Below are 22296 nucleotides of genomic sequence, written 5' to 3'. Positions count from 1 at the left end.
GCAAAGGCGGCTCCTCGCAGCATCCCCTCTGCGAGCAGCTGTTCTTTATCCCCGAGCAGGTCCCACAGGGGCCGGGCAATGTAGCGGTTCCACAAGTGCCCGTGTTGGTGTTACACGCAGCTCGGTCTGGCGCTGCTCCTCCCTGAGGCCATCGGGGACGCTCAGCAAATGCTGTGCAACTTCCATCGTTTGTCTGCAGGAAGTTTCTTCCTGCCTTTTCCCTCAAACAGCTTCACTTGGGTTTCTTTACACCTGTTCCTCTGGCCAGTGAGCCGGGCTCCTGGAGCAACACAGCACGGTGGAGGGGACTGGTTTGGCTGGCCTGCATCCTTGTAGAGGACAGTCAAGAAGGGAAGACGAAGGTGAAAATGTGTGGCAATTGCTCCTGCTTTGACTGATCAGCCAACAGCTGCAAAAGGACCAAAATCGCAGTACTCACCCGCTTAATGCGTGAGAGAAAAGCCCATCTCTGGCCCTTTTTTGAAACATCAGCTCGTTTCAGACTTTCCTGTGCCTTTCAATTGCTGGTGTAAGAAATACAGATTGCAGAGGCGAGGTCTCCCTTGACTTTGAGGTACGGATGTGAATTACGTTCAGCAGTAATCCTCGAAGGCGCCTCAGGGACGGGAAGCAGGGCTCTGCCCACGCCACACCAGCGTGCCTGGCATAGCGGGCTGCCCCTGCTTGCCCGAGTGTCCGGGCTGTGTTCCCACCCAGATCGTTGCTAAGTCACGCCGGGCTTTGGGATCCCTGGCCTTGGCCGCGAGTTGGGGAGCGGGAATTAACTGCAGAGCCAATGTGGTTTGTACGTGTGCTTGAAGCGGAGGCTTGGAAATGGTCTTGGGTCATTTGCCACACATATAATTACCGCAGGATAAATTTGGGAGGTCAGAAAGGCAACCCTTGAGAGTTAGTGGCGGGAGCAGTGATTCTATAATGGAGTTGAATTGCTCAGATGGTCGGGTGTGTTTTTTTATAGACATGCAGGTAGTAATAGTTTCCTCAATTTCCTGGCAGAAGAATTTTTAGGCTACTTTTGTTTACTGGCAGGAAAATGTTTCAGTGAAAATAACGGTTTGCTGAAATTGATGGAACTTTTAAATGTGCTGTGCTTATTTGAAAGCAGCAGGTACAACCCACTCGGGTTGTTTGGGTTTTTTTTTGCTGTTTGAGTTGCATAGTATTTTGTGGGATAAAAGAAAAGAGAAAGAAAGATGAAAAAAATGAATGAAAGTGAAAGAAGAAAATACTTTAATGCTTATAAAAATCTGTTTAGTTTTAGCATAAAACACCAAAACTAGAAGACAATATAACTTTAATTTGTTTAATGGATTTGGTTTTTCTTGGTCTTGCTTTGGTGTCTTTTTTTTTTTTTTTTTTTTTTCCCATTTTCCAGATCATTAATTTAAAACAGTCTGGTTTTGATTCTAAATTGGTTTTGGTAATTTTTCAGTATTATAAAACAGTTCATATGGGAGGTTTTTACTTTGGTCTGTTCTAATGGGTTTGAGATTTTGGTTTAGTGTAACTAATGTTTTGTAATATAAAAGCATGCCGTGGGGAATGCTTCTGAGTTTGGCACATGGTTTAATGATTCAGCTCATGTCAGGTGTACTTGAGAAATTCAGATTATTCAGCTGTTGCCTCAGTCACTTGAAACTAGTTTCCTTAAGACAGAAGAAAACTTAAGGAAAAAAAATGCAAGGCTGTTGGCAAGAGAAGTGCTCCAGCAGTTTTCTTCTCACCTCTGATTTCTGTATTCTACTCTTGTTTACTGGTGGGTGGACATTTAACATGGGTTTGAGTCACTGATTGTCACATAATTTGGTAATGACAGACTAATAACTTAACCTGTGCAGGGAAAGCTTCATTAGAGAAGAGAAATAGAACTTACTTCTGCTTCTCTTGAGAGGGATTCTGTCACTCTCTACAGAAGAGTGGGTTTCTGTAGATTGATGTCCTTTACACACAGTACAAGCTGCACTAAAAAGGCCCTTCTGTCTGCAGTAAGAATGTCTTTATCCAAGGATTGTACTGATGTAAAGTGTGTGTGTAAATACATGCCGTAGATCACAGTAGGAAACTGTGATTTGTTAGGGTAAGTATGATTCTAGGTTATGATAGGACAGAGTTTAGGAAGAATGTGAAGAGATGAGCCAGGACATGTTTCTCGTGCTTGAAACTGCCATCTCAGAGCCTGTATCCTATTTCTGGGTTAGCTACAGCTTTGTTCCATTTTTATAGTGCAATCATTCACACAGGATAAGCAATATTTTGCTGCCTTGTGGTATTTGGGCTGTGTTGAGAGTTGGATACAGCAATCAAGGTGCAATATTATGTTTTTATGCTAAACGTATACTATACGACACTATGGAGTATCATTATGGAAACATGGCAGTATAAATGCTGAGTAGAAGTTGACCTTCATGTGAAAATGTTGCTCACTGTGAGGAATCCCAGAGCAAAGAGACAAGGAGAGGAGAGGTGGGCCCAGTGTGGGATGGTTGGGGAATAGACATGGCATGTTCTGTGAAAGGACACAGAAGCTCATCTCCTCTGCTAAGCTTGCCTTGGGGCAATTAAGCTCTGGTCTGATTGAAAACTCACTGAAGCAGATACCTTCATCACCTGGGTTTAATGAATTCTGGTGGAGCTCCTAAGTGATGGGAATGGCCCTGACTCACTGGATTGTGGTATTGTTTGGGAACATGCCCCTGAAGTGTTAGCGTAAGGTGTATATCAAGAAAAAAGTTGGCTGTTGCTTTTTCCTCAGATCCTGAACAACTTTTTTGTCTGAGTCCAAGATGAATGTCTGTCCATCTTTAATTCTTCCTGCCTTCACTGGCCACCATAAGAAAAATCACCACCTGACTAGAAAAAAAAAAATAAGGCTCTCATTCCTGCTTTGATATACTTGTGCTCTGTATTTGTAAATGGTGTCCAATAAAAACCTTGTAGTATAAGAAATCTTTGCAAACGAAATCACCTTAGTTTCCTAAGGTAAGAGAAGGGTAGCATTCATGCTTGTGAATGGCACTTCTATTTCAGATGAATAAGTGTATGAAGGTTATCTTTCATTGGCTTACCCGCCTGTACTGTGCCAATGACAGTTGCTTTGGGTCGTCAAGTGTATGATCTATTTTGGGCCTTTGCTTAGTGTGACTGTTGGGTGAAAGCCAGGCAGAGAGATCTGAGGAAGGCAGGATAGGATAACATGAAGTGATAAATCATGGGAAACACCAGCCTATCAGAGGTAACACTGGGGGTCCAAGCGTTGTGCAACAGTTTTGTTGAATATTGAACAGCCTTCAATAGCACGATGTTGAACAGCCTTCAAAAGCAAGGCTCTGGGCTTGAATGGGTCCTTTGCCGGCGATTTAACTTAGTGCTTTGACCTCTGTAGCAAGTGAGTGTATGGTAAGAGATTAGCAGAAGGGATAAGAATTTGCTGGTTACTTTTGCATGGATTCTACTTAACCTGCAGAATCAGCTGTGTTCTTTGGAGAATGCTGGGAAATTAGTGAACTTGTCAATCAAACCTTAAGTAATTGTGTGCACAGAGGCACTTCGGGTAGGATCCCCACTCTCAAAGCAAACTTTTTAACTTGCTCTTCTGAATGGCAATGAACTCTCTCTTAAAACAATGACTTTATAGGTGTGTTTGCATTAATGTTGTTTATAACCGTGTACCTTGGATTCTGATGAAGAGAGTAGTCAGCTTGAGGGATTTACAATCTTTGGGCAAGTCTCAGCAGCATCTCTTATTACCTGGGCATTCTCCTGTACTTGCATGTGCTCAGAATGTAATTTTACAATTCAGGGTGAGCAGAAGGTTTGCTTTTTTTCAGCAAGGCTTGGCTTTTTCCTTTGCTTGTGTTTTTGAAGTCTGTAAAGGGTGAATACAGACAACACTTAAGAAAATTCTGCTTTGAATAATAGCAAGCAATATTATATAAATTTAGTAAGGATCTAATAGCTCAGAGATGTCCTCATTCTTGTGAATATGACTGAAGCATTTATTGGCTGTAGTTTCAAGATCTGAGCAATATTGGTCAGTGATCGTTCTGTAAGATTATGAAAGGTTACTTGAAGAATACTCAAGTATTCTTCACTTTGCATAAATCACTTTGTAATTTGCTTACAAAGTGAAAATTGAGTTGCTCATTTTCATTGAAAAGTAAAATAGACATTTTCATCCCAAGCATGAACATGGTTTTGGGAAGGAAATTATTGAGCAACAGAGTTAACAATAGAGTTCAGGTGGCTTCACCTTGAAAAACTATGAAAATATCAACAAAGCCAGGATAGAAAGTGGAAAAATAACAACACACATTGCAGTGCATCATGCTCACCAATGCAAGTGTTGGTTTCTACAGTGTATTTTATTAGTGTGGTGCTTACCCTGGGCTTCAGTGTCACGACCTGTGTGATTTCTCTTGTTTGCCATGGGTAGCCAGACAAGAGAGATCATTCCTAAAACACTGTTACACAGGAGGGCAAGGGAGGCACATTTGTCTCCATTACAGAACTTTGAAACTGGGGTTTGAGCAGGTGTTTTAATAGAAATGCAGCAGCCTCAGTGCCCTTGAGCCATTCCATGTGCAGTGCAGACTTCCAGCAAGGCTGTTCTCGAGAGCATGTGAAGGATGCCTTGCATCTCCCTCTTCTCTGCCAGGGCACCTCCTTCTGTTCTGACATATGGCAGAAATGGGTGTGTTTGGGTTATGAACCAGGTGCAGGTCAGTCATATCACATCACGGCATGCCTGTCACCCCAGAAGTGTGCAGATGCACACCTTCAGAAAGCACAGGTTGCAGTTCTGATGTATAACTGAAATACTCCTCATCATCTGACATCATCTGTGACTGTAAGCATTGATGTGGTAGCCCTTCTGCTTGACATATAACAATCCAAGAATTTTTCTCCTAATTTGTAGGTTTTGCTAACATCAACTAAAAAATATGTTTATGTAGAAGCACTAGGAGACTTTCTGTTCCTTTGAAGTAATAGAAGGAGCGTATTTGAAAAGGAATTGATACTCAGCATGCCACCTATGTATTAGAAGCCAGTTTGTAAAAAGGGCTGGGACAAACAAAGCAACCAATCTTTGTTCTGAGGTGAGTGAATGGCGACAGCTTGGATGTGTATTGAAGAATTTTTAGATTTTTACAATATATTTTCTTCTCATGATACCCACTTTTGTTGGAGAAAAATCTTCAATTTGTGTGCCTTTCAGTTTGACAGGAATACAGCAATTGCTCTTTGATATTTGGTCCTGTTTTATAGGTCTGTTGAATCTTCTTGCAACACTGAGTCGAACTTACTTCTAAAGGATCAAAATAGAGCTTTGTCTGCTTGTGAAATATGCTTCATAATATGCACCAGATGCCAATGACTGCAATTTAAGAATCTGCAGGAGCTGTATAGAGATAAGGAACTTGGAAGTCCCCAGTGCATCTGAAGGAAGCAGCACCTAATAAAGCAAAGCACATTACATTGACAAGATATGCTGTTCAGTGTAGAGATGTATGAGAATAACTATGTGTCTCAATGTAGTTAGATTTTATTGTGCTGCTAGAAGCCTCAGAGCTATTTTACATATTCTGATCTAAACAGTGGATATTTGGGCCATTGGGCTTAATGCCAGTGTTCATCTCCACAGGAAACAGCAAATAGTTCATGACCTGACTGGCCAATTATTCTATTCAAATCTATTCTGTTACCATAACATACATTGCTGTGGAGGTGTATCCCAAGGAATAATGTGAATAATGTGAGTTCTCATCTGCTCCTCATCCTGAAGCAGCCCAGTGTAATGCACAGATACTCCAGTGCACCAGTGTGAAGCTTGTATTTTCAGAGCTCACAGAGGTTATCAGTTTAAAAGATTGTGTTCAAGAAACAAACTGCATGGTTACACAGAGTAACCCCTGTAGCAGATGCTGCTGGTGTTATTCTCATTTGAAACATCTGCTGTGTGTGATGGAGATGTGCTGATTCCCTCTGATTCTGAGGGAATCAGCACTTTTTTTTCCAGCAGCTGTTCAAATGTCTGTGTGCTGTCCTGCCTGTGTACTTCAGGAGCACTGCCTGACCTGAGAAAATGAAAGCTCTGTCTCCTGGTCTCCTTGCCTGAGGATCTGTCTGAGGGAGTCTGTAATGCTAGTTCTTGTGCTCACTCTCTTTAGTGTAGTGTGGAGGCTTTATTGTCCAGAACTTTATCAAATTATTAATTAATTTTCTTTTCATCTTGTTTGCGTTTCTTGGTGTGTTCTGTGCTTCCAGTTAGTTGTGTTATTGGGTACATCAGTGGTGGGCAAGAATCTCCCCCACTTAAAGGTGCTCATCTCTTTCTAGATTTGAACCCTCACTATTTGGCTGAGACTGCTGAATTAGTTATTTTGATTGATCAGTGGTAACTTTGGATCCACTGTGCCTATACCACAGATGTATGTTACTGAGACTTAGCCTCTTGCAAGATGTAATGAATGTCATTCTTCATTAATATTCTAGTTGCATCATCTTGGAGTATCAATGAAAGACCAAGTATGGCTTTCTTCAAGCAACAGAAGGTGGAGGACATTTACGAAATTGGGGAAGAGCTGGGAAGGTAAGGTCATAGTGGTGACACCACGTGATTCTAAAAGCTGATGCATGAAGATATTTGCTACTTCCTTCTGTGTGATAGCCTAGATCAGTTACAATATACTACAGTAGCAACACACACCTTGACGAGGACTATACTTTGAATAGGAGTTTTTTGTAGTTTTTTGGTTTTTTTCTTTAGACTAAATGTGCTGTTGTTTCTGTTTCTTTTCTTGCAACAAGGACAACAAAAGGTATGTTTGCATTGTTTTTTGTAGATAGGTGTCACCTGTGTCCATGCTTTAGACTTGAGTTCACATGCCTGTTCTCAGAGCCAGCTGGGAACCAGAAGCCTGTTGTGCTGTCACCACAGACACGGCACTTTCACTTGTCCTGTTGTTTTGAGCAGCACTCCACAGCATTGTTGTTTTCAGCTGGCTCCAAGCACTGACATCACATGTTCATATTTGCTTGCAAAAAAAATGAGTATGTATTCCTGAAAGGCTTTACCTCTCAAATCTTCAGCTGGACTGGTTAATGCTTGTAGATAATCTTTAAGGTATAAGGGCTTATCCACAGGTATTAATTATAGGTGTAATTACCAACTGTTACCATGCTTAACCATGAGCACATGTTTAAACACTGCTGGGCTTGTGAACTGGATACCACAGGGCTCCCCCAGTCATTCAACATGCAGTGCTCTGGGTGAGCATGGCTGGTTTCCATTCAGTGTCCAACCCTCTAATGTTTTTTGTTTTAATATGCAACTAGTTAAATTAGTGCAGCACAGGCTGGCTTCTTTCCTGATGTCTGGCAGTTGGCTTTGATACATGCTTGTGTATGTGCCATCACCCTTTCTTAAGGGCCAGTAATTAGCTTCATTAAAACACCTCAGTTGATGCTGTGTGCGTGCCAATTTTTTTTTTTTTTCACTCTCAGCTATTTAATCTTTAGAGTTACTGAGAAGACTTATTCTAAGGGAAGAGGGGTTGAGGTTTGTTTGTTAATTTGTTTTCCATTCCCTTCCCTCTCAGGAAGGCCATAACTATTAGATTTCCTGTAACTGCTTACTTTTAGGTATTGGTTAGTACTGAGAGCATCAGTCTGACAGTGAAAACCTGATAACAGTGAGCAGTAAAGAAATTCAGTGTGTGCGTGCAGTGTATGAGAGGTGTGGTTTTTAACCAAGGAGGCCGTAGGTTAAACAGTCAAACTACTAAAATGAGAAATGGGAGACTGAGTAATTGATTTTTACTTTGGTTTCTGAATTGGTTTGGGGAATCTTTTGAGATTATAAACATCATTCTCCAAGCTGATGGATATTGGGGATTTTGAATGGAGAAGTGTAGCTGAAACAATCTGGCAAAGGCTGGTTCGTTGCTGTTTCAATGAGCCAGAGAGGCTGGTCAAGGTTTGTGTGGTCACAGCAGCCCTCCTCTTCAGGCTGCATGTATAATGTTACACTGTCTTTGTCAGTGTATTTTCACTTCCAGGTTTTGAGGGCCGGTGACAAATGGTATCTTGCTTTGCTAGAAGGAAGTTAACATGCTGGACAGGTTGCAGTGACTGATCTTTTCCAATGCTGACTGGTGCCCTTAGAACCTGCAGATGCCTTTTATTAGTTCAGTTTGCAACAAGCTGTTAGTTACTGACAGGTAGAGGTAGGTTAAAGGATTCATTTATTATCATTCTGGCAACAGAAGTCACAAAACAAATGTTTTCAAACAACATCTGTTAAGAGTCCTGTTTTTGTCCTCCTCACTGAGTTTGTCACTTCTTAAGAACAAAACTAGTTGTTAACATAGGCCTTGTGCTTGTTCTAGCTGGGATTCAGCCATGAGGTAAGATAGAGGATCTCACTGACAGAGCCAGCACGTGTTTATCTGGAAGTCTTTGCACAGCACTCAGGAAAGGATGCTCCCACCACAGTCTGCAAAGCCTCAACTCTGGTTTGGTGATGAAAAGAGGCACTTCCTGTCATTGTGCAGCATTGAGGGTGACCACAGCAAAGCTCTCCAGCTCCTGCCATGTAAAACCCTGCACATGGAGAGTGTGGGCGGACACTGCCCAGCCAGATCATCCTCAGAGTCCCTGCAAAGCTGGAAGCAGCTCAGAAGGAGTTGTCAATGCAGTTGTCTCATGTGGCAAGACAGGGATGTGAGAGAAGGCATTTTGCAGAGAAGGGAGCAGATTTTCCATGGCTGCAGCTGTGTGCTCTGACCAGCTGCTTAGCTCCAACATTCTGTCAGTCTTTCAAATATTAATCTTATACCAGCCTCTGTTGCTCAACTTCTCCAAAGGATACATCTGTCAGGCATGTGGCCTTAGGGACAACTTGCTGATAGCCTTGTTCATTATAGCAGCTCCGTTTGGGAAGCTATGCTGAATGTGTGCAATACTTCAAATATACATATATCATTTTCTTGCTTCCCTCAAGAGAGTATCAGTCATTTTCAAGGCTCTGGGGACTAAGGTTCTCTAGCCATAGCTGAAAGGAAGCTTAAAAAGAGGACTCTAAAGTGAATTCAACAAATTTTAACATTATAAAGAAATAATACAGTTTTAACAATTTGGGCTATTTTGAGGAAGGTCCTGGCCTAACCCATTTGCAGGGATGTTAATGGCATGACAAATCAGTGGAAACATTCCTTGAAAAATGTGAAGAAGTGAAGACTAACTCGTCTTCTTCGGAATGTGCAGTAGGTCAAATAACTGCTGCTTCTTGTGGCAAGGGAAGTGACAGCTGGAGAAAACCAAGAATAGAAAGTCTTAAATAAAGGGCAGAGTAGGCCCAGAGAAAGAACTGTCCTGCTGAGCTAGGGGTATAGTTTCCAGGAAAGCAGCAGCAATAAAGCTCACTGGAAAGTCTTTAATACCATGTTTCAGTTGTTCTGTTTTGGATGGGTAGTTGTGGCTCACTGAACAAAAAGTGTTGTACAAACGTGCAGGAGCCTTTTCCAGCTGTACTAGCAAACACTGATGGTGCTGGTAGGTACTGGAATTTGAGATGTGCAGTGTGATTTATAAAAGGGTGTATCGTAGAGTCATTAATCTATTACCTAAATGTGGTGCCATCCAGGCTGTGAGAGCTGTTGACATTTGTGCCTTCTGGGCAGTGTCACTGTTACATGCCAGGTTGGGGCTGAGGGTAGGAAGTGTCATGGAGTTTTTCCCGAAGTATTTTATAACCGTGCCCATTGAGAAAGTGTGTTCCTTCAGGGTTGTGTGGGCATGGCACTGCTGTCCTGGGCCAGTGTCCTGCTCCTGCAGCTCAGCTCTGCAGCATGCAAGGACTCATACTTAACAGAGAGAAACAGACAAACCTTGGAGGGATATTTCTGGGCATGGAAGTCTCCCCCTTTCTTTCACTGTAGGGAAGGGGGCTCTGCCTTCTTCCACAGTGTGGGCCAGCCTTACCACCTGCCACTCCAGTTTCAGTAACTGAGAGCTATGCTCATTCCTCATCTCCTGGGCCAGTCAATGCCTTAATGCACAAAATAATCACTGTGATTTCTGTTGATTAGTTTGGCCATAACTGAGCCTCCAGTTTCTCAGCCCCTACTGACCTGGGCTGTGGTTTCATGGTTAAAACCAAACTCCATCATCAGTGGCTTGTTAGGCCTCCTATAGTTCCCCATTTCCAGCTCCAGCTGCTTCCTCTGTGCTTGTGTGTGGAGGATTAACTCTGCTCTCTGAGAGAGAAGATACCCCATTTTCTGGGTGAAGCTTTAAAGGACAGCAAATGCAGCATTTTACCAGTGATAATAGGACCTTGGAGCCTGGCACAAGTCGCTGTTCTGACAGTGTAACTAAGTATTTATTTATGTAGTGAAAACAAAAAGCAGAGATACCCCAGGTGTTCTTTGCAGGGCAGGAACCTGGAAATCTACAATTTAAAAAGTCATGGCCCCAGTTAGTTGGACTCTTCCTCCTAAACAGAGAGCTGTAGTTGCAGCTATCAAAGTTATCATTAACTCATACCACACAGTATCTTCATACCAGGAATGTTTTTTTCTAACTGTAGAAATTGCTCAGTACTGTGCTTCCTCAGACATGAACTTTAACTCTGTTCTTTGATTAGTTTGCACTTTGAATTAGTTCTTTAAATTTTGAAGAACAGCTCTGGTTTATTTTGTTCTACAACACACACAAAGCAGGTCTTTGTGTTTGATGCAAAATGTTAATTTAGTTCCTGGGGACTACCCAGCACTTCTTGTTTCTTGTTACAAATCTTGTAAGTCATGTTTCATGTATGTGAATCTTCTGCTGAAACAGTTTTGGCATCTGGAACTTGGTCACAATCACTGTGATTATCACCTCTCTGATGCAGTCACTCTTCTTGAATTTTTTCTTTTTAGTCCTTCTAGCAGATTTCCCTATTAGTTTTCAAAGCTACCTTAACTGTTTTCAAAATAGAACATTTGTTACAGGAAGCGCAGAGAAAATTGAAAGTTTTGTTGTTTGGTTTTTTCATAAGAACAAAGTTGCTCTACCTACAGTAACAGAGAAGAGCTGGCCTTGGCCTTACTTTGTAATGAAGTCGCACATTCCTTATCATCAGCATCCACCTTGATCATGGAAATTATCTCAGTGTATCTCCTCAATCCATGTCTGGCTTTGAGAGTATAATTAAAGATGATGACCTCTGTGGTAGTTCTCACAAAGCTCAAATTTTGTAATGTATTTAACCACTGAATATTAAGCAGCATATTAATCCCAGGAAAAAGGCATTGAATATTAACCCAAATCTTTGTTTTGCCATTTCTGTAAAAATAAAACTATTTTTTCCATTTTGCTTTGGAGTACAAAGCAAATGGAAATTTCAACAGCTGAGAAAATATACTCTGTATAGCATTAATTCCATACTTTTAAAATGAAAAATATTACTTATGAGTAAAAATGCATATGAAATAAACATAGTGCAGCTCAAATTCTAACAATGATAAAGCATGGGACAAATTGTTAGCATCAATGCAGAATAGAGATCACAGGTACTTGTCCGATGGTCAAAGTCTCAGGTGACATCTGTTAATCCTTGTTAACACTCTACACCAGTTTGAACCAGAGTGAAAACCTGTTGTAATAGCTGAGCAGTGAAATGGGAGTTTCAGCAGCTCTTTGCAGTTTTAGCCTTATAGATAATTTCCTAAAGTCTTGAATGAAGTGCCAGCATAGTTTTTATCTGTTTGATATATGGGAAAGGAGAAAAATAATTTAACTGTTTGACTGTAATACTTCTCCCCTCTTACAATTCGTGTGCTCCTGGGCCTATTACTCTCAGTCCATATCTAGGTGTATTTGGACCTTTACACACCCAGGTGCAATGTGCTAACCTTCCTTATGTACATTACATCTGTCCTGCTGTTGCTCCACATGGTGAGAGGAACAGTTTATCAGCTATTCTTGCTGAGCATGAGTCAGCTGTGACCCTACCTGGCTCTCTGCACTCTGCTCATTGCCACTCAGAGCACTGATACTCAATCCAAAAGCTAAGTCTGATTCCCTGATAAGCAGGGAAGATTTTTCATCATATGCATTTTATTCTTGAGCTTCAGATTACGCAAAAAGCTTGCCAGGCTGTCAGGAACTTGTCAGAACTGCTGGGCTCATGCTCTCTTGCTGCTGACTCTGCACCTCCAGTCTCAGGAGGAGCTGATAAGGGCCACAATGATGGCCACTGCAGGATTGGGAAGTTTCCAAAAGCATTGAACAGTTCCAGGAGATGCTTTTGACGATTCAGTGGGTGACACAATTTGTTGTGACTCACAGCTAAGGACCCCACAAGGTGTTTAAGGTATTCATTCTGTTACTGAAGCGATATGCTTATAAATAAATAGACTCCACAACGTGGGGTAGTTATGAAGTGGGTATGTATTGTCAGCACCCAGCACAAACAAGATATCTCTCCAAAAATTTGTGCCCTGAGCCTCAGTCTGACCGGCTCTTTTATTCAGAAAGGTGTTCCATATGCAATACACTGCACCACTTTTTAATGCATATTCAACCCCTGGCCCCGCCTGTCCTCGCCTGTCATGCTAAATAGGTCCACGCCCTTCTGAGCACACGTGGTTTGCTGTGGTGGTCGTCCAGGGGTCTCTCGGGGTCTTCTGAGGCTGAAGATTTTGGTCTTCCTCATGACTGAACTTTTGAAATCTTCCTCTCTGCGCATGCGCTTTCGGTACTTATCTGTGTACGTCTGTCAGTTGTGATAGGCTTGGAGACAGGGAAGCTTCTTTATCTGGGTTCTTTGCATCCCTAGGCATTGTTCTTTGTGCAAGAAACTTCAGAAATTTGCATTTTCCTATGCCCTTTTTTACCATGGCAGAGGTTTCTTAAGTAAAAGGTTAAAATTCAACACATAACTCTACAAACTAAAATATAAATGCTTAATTAATTTTGTTAAGTGAATTCCAAATATCTGTATTTCATTACTGTACTGAAGGCTTGCAATAATTCATAGCACTGTTCAGAAAATTAGATTTATCAAACTTTCTTTGAATTTCAAATGAGCTGCTCTCTACTTATTCCACTAAACCAGATCCTTCTGTTAGAGTCAATATTCTTCTACTCTTCGACACTTTTCTGGCACCGGACACAGAGATCAACTTTGGGTCAGGGTGTTGAGGTTATCTTTGTGTGAGTTCAGAGATGGGGATGAAAGGTGCCAGACAGTGACTTTATCAAAGACAGAATATGTCCAAAGGTGCTCAGCACTTCCCTACTGAAACTTATCCCCCAAAGTCACTGTGCTCTAGAGCACTACACCATCAGTAAAACATGAGTTGTGAACGAAAATGCTAGCGTGTTTAAAAGTTGCAGCTGATTTTTTTTTCTTTCTACTACTTTTTAGTAGTCCAGCAAAATTGATATTAAGTGCCCTATTAAATTTTTTTTTTGATCATTCTGTTATAATCTGGCATCTGGTAGTTTAGGTTCTGTGTAGTTGCTTTAGGAGAGGTAACCACTTCTATTGTGTTTTGTTTGGAGTGGCGGAGGGGGAAAGAAAAGCAAACAAACCAAAACTCAGTTTTATCTGAAGCTTAAACAGAAGTACAGTGACATTTCTGACAGTTTTATTTTAAAAACTCTTTATGAAGTTACAGGAAGTGCCATCAGAGTATTTGACAGAAGAAGGTTTTGGGTTTTTTTTTTTAGTTTTATTCCATAAAGTCTCACGGAAGCAGTGAGATACTTTCCCTTCAGTGACCTTGCCATAAAGTTTCTGATTTACTGTTTCAACTATCCTACTCTAATTTCTTAATAAACGCTGTGCTATTTGACTTCTTATTTATTTACCATGTAGGTTAAATTTCTGCTGTACCAAAATCCTGGTTTAGTCTAAAACAAAAAGTCTATAAAAAATAAAATGTACTGCAAATTGTCATTTACAGAAGGCTTTTACATCTTTATAGTTGTGATTACAGAATTCCTGCAAAAATGCTCTATGTATATATGCTTTTATGCATATATTTTGTGAACCTTGCATGGCCTTTGGTTGATCTGTGTTTTATAAATGAACTGAAAGCATAAAAATGGATTCTCAGTGTTGTTCCAAGCAGACTCCTGTCCTCTCTGCTGAGAAGAGCTCTCAGTGCAGTTACAAGAGAAGTAATCTCTGAAGTATAAGCAAAGAGGCAGGAGTGTAAATAAAACTATGGTTGAGCAATTGCTCTAATCACTTGGGGAAAAAAAAAGGCTGGAAAATATGTTTTCCTCAAACTGAGCAAGAATTCTCCGGGGCTTTGCTTTGAAAGTTAGCAAAAAAACCAACCATAAATGGATAAAATTACTAATATATTTTTCCAAGAAAATTAAATAGGAACGACAAAAATGGAAAAGTAGTAAGGTGCAGACTTTCTAAGCTTGAGATGGCCAGTTAAAACCAGTCCAAATTTAATAGTGGCAAAAAGGCATGATGAACAAAACTGTTGACATAATAACAATGAATGTAACTGAGGATGAATTATCCTCTGCTGAACTAAACACACCAGCCTTTAATGTAGAAAAGCCCCGTGTTCAGGCTGGCAAAACACTATTATTGTGGTTATGTTTATGTCTGTTAACTCATGCATATACACAGGATGATTTCATAATGTATTTTTAGTATTTTTAAACTATCATGCAGTCAGAGTACTGCCTATGAATTTACACAGTTAAAAACTGTTTTAGGCGCTGTTCAGTTTTATTTTAGCCTCCTTTCAGGTCATGTATTCTTGTGCAAGAACACCTATTGATTAAAATATTCATTTTAATAATTATATATTAATAATTAATATAATATAATTAATATTGTATAATTATTATAATTTCACTTTTAGATATCTAGTATTATAAATGAAAATTTGTCCAGCCAAATTAAAATGAAAAATAAAACATTTATTTTGCAATCAAATTCTATTTAGCCAATGACAAGGAAAGAACAGTGTCGAGCCCAGGATTGGCGCTGGGTGTGCCACAAGGAGTCAGTCTCAGCAGAGGTTCCCTCTATGCCCACACACCTCCATCCTGGCACAAGTGGTTTTTATAGGAAAATGTTGGAATCTGAGGTATTGATGATTCCAAGATTGTAGAAAGTCTCTGTCTTTCAGCCCCGCTGCCAAAGCAGAAGCCAGAATTGGTCTGTGCTGGTTTCCAGGTGGTTTATTCTGTTTATCTCTCACATGTTCTGCTGCCCTGCCCAGCTCTGTCCTGCAGGGCAGCGTGTGGGGCTCTGCCCTCAGTGGGATGTTACAGACATTAAATACCAGAAACTATGTGTGCTATATTTACAATAACGTGCCAATATCTGTCATCTAACTTGAACAGTGTGTCCCCAGCCTAAACCAATAGAAAAATGTCAACACTATAGTGAAACATGGAGGGCATGAAGAAGGAGAAAAAGGCCAAGACACACCCAATTTCCTAAAAGGCTATCTGCATGAGCATTCCCTTTTACTAAAAACCCCAGAAGTGAAGAATGCACTCTGATGTGTATAACAAAATATTTATGTTCTCGGTTTTCTAGGATCATTTTCATGCATAATAGATATGAATATAAAATTTCATTGTCCATATGTTTTAAAAGTGATTCCTCTAATCGTTTGACCACATTTGCAACATACACTGAATTTGTGATCAGATTGAGGGTTCCTGAAATAATTGAAAAATACTGATTACTGCTATCAGTTCTACAATTTGCGATGAACCCTGTACCATTTTAATATTTTATTCCCATTTCCCCGTTTTTGGATTTTGCCATATGATCTGTGAGTTTTCCCTGAGTCATCAGTGAACACTGGTCACCCCTTCCAGTGGTTCCTGACTTATTTTTGGTTTCTCTCTAAAACTTATTTTTGCATTTAACATTCTGTGAGCTGGAAAATGAACTGTGCAAACTTCTGGATACCCTAACAATGCAATTGAAAAATCTTGTGACTTTGGATTATCCACTCAAAATATTTTTTCTTTAAATGTAAATGAATGATTAAGAAATCTTTGCCTGACATTGTCAGCAACCTGGTCTTTGCCTTAATAATGATCTGAGCTATCATCTCTAAATCTGTAAGAATTGTTTTTGAGGGCCTGTAAGCTAAAAAAAAAAACCCACTTTCAATTTCTGTGAAAACATTAACACAATCCTTGCTCAAAGTTATTAATTTGAATGATTTTTTCAGTTTGATCTATCCAGTGTCTGGGACTATCCTCATCTTTTTCTCGATGATCAGCGAAATCAGGTCTACAAAAGAATTATTTCAAAAGATTACAATATACAAAATCTTCATCCTCATTCCAGCCTTATTTCAGGCACTTCTTCACTCCTTTTTTCTTTTTTCTTTTTTCTCTTCTCTTTTGAAACAGGAAGGTTGAAATATAAAACATAATATAGAATAAGACAAAATACCTCAGTGATAAAATGCATTAAACTTATTGAAATCGATAACAATTCAAGAAAGTTCAAAAGAAAGAGATTCTAAATAACAAAAATAAAATTTAACAAAGCATGATCATTAGAAGCATTGCGCCAGTAGTTCAGTCTGCAAACAGCTGAAACATTTGTTTACAGTGAAAACTCTTGGCATCCCTTCCCGGGCAGGGCTTTACAAGTTTCACCTCAAAGCTGTGTCAGCTGTCATATTTGTAGGATCAAATTGGTGGAACAAAATGATCTACATATCATTCATTTTTGTGCAAAAACCTCTGGATTTTGCTGGCAAACTCATCCGTCCAAGTTAAAATCTGGACCTGGCCAAAACCCAAACTTTAAATTGGAGTGATGTCCTTTAACATATTATCTTAAACAAAGCTTATACCAACAATACATATATGATACTTAAAACATAACAACTCATTATAACATTTTCATATAAAATAAACACTCGAAGTTCAAACTGATAAATTAATCAAATGACACAAGGATTTATTTTTCTTGAAACTTCTTTGAGGGAAAAGGATGTCAATTGGAAGAAATCATAAGATTAACAGTCATAAAAGGCTGTCAGAATGCTTCAGGCACCTCTCTCTGAGATCTTCTGAAAAACACTTGAGAATGATAAAAAATAGAAATGCAATGATTCCACTCACAAGAGATATAAAAACAAACCAGAAAGTCCAGCTAGAAAAATGCACAATATAGTTAAAATCCAAAATGAGACTTCAGAATGGTATGCAACCTGGATAAGATTACATAACACTAAAACATATGAAAATTCACTATGAAAAAACAAAGCACAAAGCTTCGCCTGATAACATGATAAAATTTCTTAACAATAACATTTATAAAACACTTAAATAGTTAAAAATAAAAGATTTGAAAACAAACACCCTTTGTATCATTATACAAAGAAATAACAGACTATAAAACTGACTAGTAAACAATGAAATCAATCTCGGAAAACTCAAAATAAATTCCTTTACAACTCTTATATACTGATAAACTTATAATAAAATTGAAAAGATTAAAACAAAACCAAGGATCCAATAAATTGTGTCTTCTCCTTAAATCAATGTTCATTATTACTTCGGGAACTCTTTCAGTCAAAACCTTCTCATCCTTAAAGAAAAACAAATAAATCTTGTTAGCTAAATAAACTTGACCTTTGAAAAACTTAAAATAATTTTTGAATGAAACAGTACTTATAATATATAATATATATATTATATATATAAAATATATAAATATATTTTATATATAATATAAATAAATATATAAATATATATAAAAATCTTGGTAAAGAATCCCTAAATTATATTAACTTTATGAAATCCATATGTATCAAATTAATAACATATAAATCCATTGTGAATTAAACCTTTATAAACTTAATTTCTTCAGGGTCCAAACCTAAAATAAACTTAAAGTGATATACTCTAATTAAACAATACTTAACTTAAACTCAAACCAAACTATATAAAAATAAATTCTACCATTAATAGAATGTTAAAATGCAACCTAACTTGCACCTTAATATAATAAATTACTAAAATTTCATGCTAGTTAATTTTCTATTTCAATTTTCATTTTGATATTTCTTTTTCACATTGTGTTCCACAATCATAACCTATCATGACACCGGCTGGGTGCGTCTGCTGATCAATTCTGTGACCTAACTGAAAAACCTGGGGTTAGTGTTTAGAAACATTGGAGAAGTTTGGAAGAAACCCTTATGTTGCAATGATTTCAAAGGGCGACTTAACTGCATCTTATTTTTGGGGTGAATGTTGGAGTCCCATCCCTCAGCATTGCTGCAGGATATTTGGTGCAATGGATGTGCTTGTAAAAAGTTGTATGCTTTGGCTGCTGTGGTTTCTGGGCACTGCCGTGTATTTGTTGTTAATGTTTGAATGTGCACTGCAGTTGAACCATGCAGCTACAGGCGCACCGATGCCGCGGAAAAATCCCTGGCATCTCTGTCTGTACCACTCAGCTCCGCTGTTGAGAGGCGGTGACCAAGGAGATCCCTGCAACTGCCTCTGCCCAGCGCCCGCCTGCACCAGCATGGGTGGTGCGGCGGGGAGTACTTGTGGTGCAGTCACGCCCCGCTTCTGCCTGCGTTAGGGCGGCTGCGCCTCTCTCTTGCTCGCCCTCCCCACTCACGCCCAGTGCTGGCTGTGCCGAGCCCACACTGCAATCTGCCCCTCCGAACGAGGTGCCCACTCTCTCAGCCGCTTCCGCGTTCGCTTTTGTTATAAATTGTGACACGACAATTTGAAGTGTCTTAATTCAATAAAGCAATTTTATTTAAAATAGCAAGCGAGTAAGGCAGGCAAAATCCAGCGCTGGGCGGCCGGGGAGTCTCCTGCTCCACCAATGGCGCGCAAAAATGTTCTGTCCCAACCTTCCTTTTATCCCCCCCTTCTCTTTGCAGGCGTGACTCTCCAGATGTAGTCTGAGTCTGGTCGTTGTGATAGCTTCTAAGTCTCTTCTTTTGAGATACAGCAAGCAGACCAGATACACACACCCAGGACTTTAATCTCAACCTCCTTATCACCTTGTAAGCAAATAAGCATTTCAAAGACACACCAGTACATTCTTATGCAAACCAAGGTAAGCAAGCATACCACAGTGAACAAATGATCTTCTACTTATCTCAATTCCCCCCTTTTTCTTGTTCATCTTTATTTTGTTCACTGAATCTTTGTAACTCTTGGTGACTTAGTATTAGGGTCTCATCTACATCGTGTATGGGTTCATATTTTGCCCTAATGAGCATTAAACGTGCTGCCTCTAAGCGTCCCTTCACTATTTCTATTGCCTTATTGAAGATGCATGGCCCAAAGGTCAGTCCCAATATTATCAGTATCAGAGGTCCTGCAAGGGTGGATAACAAGGTAGTTAACCAAGGAGATTGAGTGAACCATGATTCATACCAACTTTGCTGTGCCTCTCTTTCCCTCTTTCTCTGCTCTAATCTTCTTAATTCTGCCATGGTGTCTGTAACAACTCCAGTATGATCAGCGTATGCACAGCATTCCTCCTTCAGGGCTACACACAATCCCCCTTGTAATAATAGCAAGTCTAAACCCCTTCTGTTCTGCAACACCACCTCAGATAGGGACCTTAATGATTTTACTAATCCATCGATGGCCTGCTCAATTTTACTCAGATCTTTATCTACTGAAATTCTTAATGCTTTAAATTCCTTTTGTTGATTTACTAGGGATGCCACCCCAGTTCCAGCTCCTTATAACTCGTGAATCCTCCCATCTTCCTAAAGTCCACTTGAAAGGTTCATGAGTTGTTACTTCCACAGTATTACAAGATATACAAAGGAAAATCACAAGCAGTAAGCAAATGGCATGTGGGGTCTGGTTTCTCACACTGCAACAATTATACCCTTGTGACTTCTTTCCCTCTATTAGCTGGTTATCACCAAAATACCCTTGAGCCCAAAAACTATTTCTGCCTTTGTTACTCCCAGTCCCGGGGTAGTTCCGCAAATATTGCTTGCGTATTCCATCCTGAGGGCTCCTTCCTCCACAGCTGTTTACTCCTCTGCCTTGCCCGTCGACTCGGGTGCTTCGAGCCACAGGGTGTACCATCTTCTCGGCAGCAAGAGTATTCTTCAGGAGGGGATTTATGCCCTCTAGTGCCTTGCCGCATGCAATTATTTCCACTGAGAAAGGCTTAATCTGCAATTTCCCCACCGTTTCTGGGGTATACCACACCTCAGGATTAATTTTCTTTTCATCCTCCACCCTTAAAGGGCAGAGCTTTATCTGTAATTCTTTATTTATAACTTCTAAATTAATACCCAATTCTATTATCAGATCTCTCCCTAATAAATTGTAATCTGCTTCAGGTACCAGTAGTAAAGAACCTATACCAAATTTGGAATCAGTTTCTACCATCACATCCTTGATAACAGATACCTCAAAGGGCTCTCCTTTTGCCCCAATTACATGTACAGTGTCAGATGACTTTTTACATCCAAGCAGCAAGGCTTGCACTGTGGATCTTTCAGCCCCGGTATCCACTAAAAATTCCATCTCTTGTTGTTGGGGTCCCACTTTAAGCTTTACCAAGGGCTCCTTATGATGTTTCTTCCCCAACAAATAGAGCCCTTGACACCCCTAATCTTCCTTAAAGGCCTTCTCATCCGCTATCCGTTGTCTGCATCCCCTCTTCATATGTCCCTTCTTTCCACAGTAGAAGCAGACAATTTCACGACTTCTTTCTTTTCCTTCCCTAGAAATATAACTCTGCTCCCGATTCTCCCTTTGTTCTACATTCCTTGCACGGGAATTAGGGTTAGGCCCTTCCCGCACAACTGCAGCCATAATCCTCCTCCCTTCTCACAAAAACCTTCTGCGCTTCCCTCAAGAGCTCCTCTAATCCTCTAGTCTGCCGTGAACAAAATCCTTAGTATTGACTGTAACTCCTCCCATGTGTACACATTGGGCCCCAAAAATTGGTCCAACCGTTCTGCCACTCCTAGAGGATCGTCCAACAAATGTCCCATTTCCTTCTTAAAGTCCCTGACTTGCCCAGAGTCTAAAGGCACAGTTACATAGGCAACCCCTGCTATTTGGGGTGGCTGACCTTCCTGTCCCGCTTGGGGATTTGGGATCATACCAATGCTTTGTTCTCTTAGGGGAAACATCCCCAATTCCTGTTCCTTTTTCCTAGTCTGACTTCTAGTTACCCTACGATTGTTTTCCCTTGTTCCTCCACTCTCTGCCTCATCATCAGAGTCTGAAGGAGCCGTGGGGACCCCGGGGCCAACCGGGTCCGCAGGCAGCTGGGGATATATATTTTGACTAGCAGGGGGTGGGAGTGGAGGAATATATGGAGGAGGAACGTAGGGGGGCATATTATCTTCCTCCTTGTTTTTCTTGTTCTTTTCCCTGGCTGATAAGGCAAATAGTTTTGTCCTTGTCTCCCCAACTGTCCACAGGGAAGCATATTTGCTCTCTTCTGAATCAAAGGCTTCCTTTGAGTTAACATATATATTTAGAGCCTGACAAATCCAATCCTCAAAGGACCCGAATACCGGCCAATACAAATGGTCTCCCCTAATTTGTTTCCCCCCGCACACTTCCATACAATAATGTATCATTTTAACTTTGTCTTTCCCTTTTCTAGATGGGAAAGCATCCCAATTAATTATCATCAAACCCAAGGGGCTATCCCTGGGAATCTGGGGAAGCTTAGCATGGGTCCCCTCTCCCATGGGACCAGAGGGCTTGCTTTTCCTCTGTCCCATCTTCTGGAGTGCACTCAATTTCTCACACACGTGCTCCCCTGGTTCGTGGCCCAGCCCCTCGCGGGGAATGGAAAACGCACTAATACAGAGTCCACACTCACTTGGTCTCCACGAGACCTCTCACACACAGCACTCCGGGAAAACCACCCCAAACCGAGCGGAAAACCGGCCTATACTCACGCGTCCTGCGTCTTCGCTGGTTCTTCGTGCACAAAGATTACAGGGATAACCGGTTCTCCTTTGCCCGTTACTCAATTTAGGTTCGTCGGTGGAGAGTGATCAGAAAGCCTGGGGCAGCCGGGCCGCCATAAGGGCGGGGCGCCTCCCGATCGTCCCGTAGCGACTGATCTACTTCTCCATCCGAGTCACGGCACCAAATTGTTATAAATTGTGACACGACAATTTGAAGTGTCTTAATTCAATAAAGCAATTTTATTGAAAATAGCAAGCGAGTAAGGCAGGCAAAGCACAGCGCTGGGCGGCCGGGGAGTCTCCTGCTCCACCAACGGCGCGCAAAAATGTTCTGTCC

At 40.6% G+C, this 22296-nt stretch overlaps 1 protein-coding gene and 1 long non-coding RNA gene across 13 annotated transcripts in view; one reads left to right on the top strand and one right to left on the bottom strand.

The window, feature by feature from the left end:
• Positions 1-22296, top strand: part of DAPK2 (death associated protein kinase 2) — a 103316-nt gene that overhangs the window by 352 nt on the left and 80668 nt on the right. For 10 of the 12 annotated variants that reach the window (XM_085588159.1, XM_085588165.1, XM_085588164.1 and 7 more), the window contains exon 2: positions 6514-6610. In XM_085588159.1, the coding sequence (XP_085444285.1) occupies positions 6549-6610 (62 nt within the window). In that variant the 5' untranslated portion in view covers positions 6514-6548. Of the gene's footprint in view, positions 1-296; positions 575-4941; positions 5118-6513; positions 6611-22296 lie in introns of those variants that run through there. The other 2 variants (XM_085588152.1, XM_085588153.1) reach the window with 2 other exon arrangements.
• LOC144246946 (uncharacterized) lies at positions 199-22086 on the bottom strand. Its single transcript, XR_014957473.1, has 3 exons — positions 21948-22086; positions 440-17614; positions 199-329 (listed from the first exon to the last, which is right to left on the bottom strand). It is a non-coding gene; the product is annotated as an uncharacterized LOC144246946 (long non-coding RNA).

Source organism: Lonchura striata, chromosome 10 (genome assembly GCF_050655825.1).
Source record: "Lonchura striata isolate lonStrDom1 chromosome 10, ASM5065582v1, whole genome shotgun sequence".
NCBI lineage: Eukaryota > Metazoa > Chordata > Aves > Passeriformes > Estrildidae > Lonchura > Lonchura striata.
Note: the sequence above shows the minus strand (reverse complement) of the source record. Positions and strands in the feature narration are given on the sequence as shown.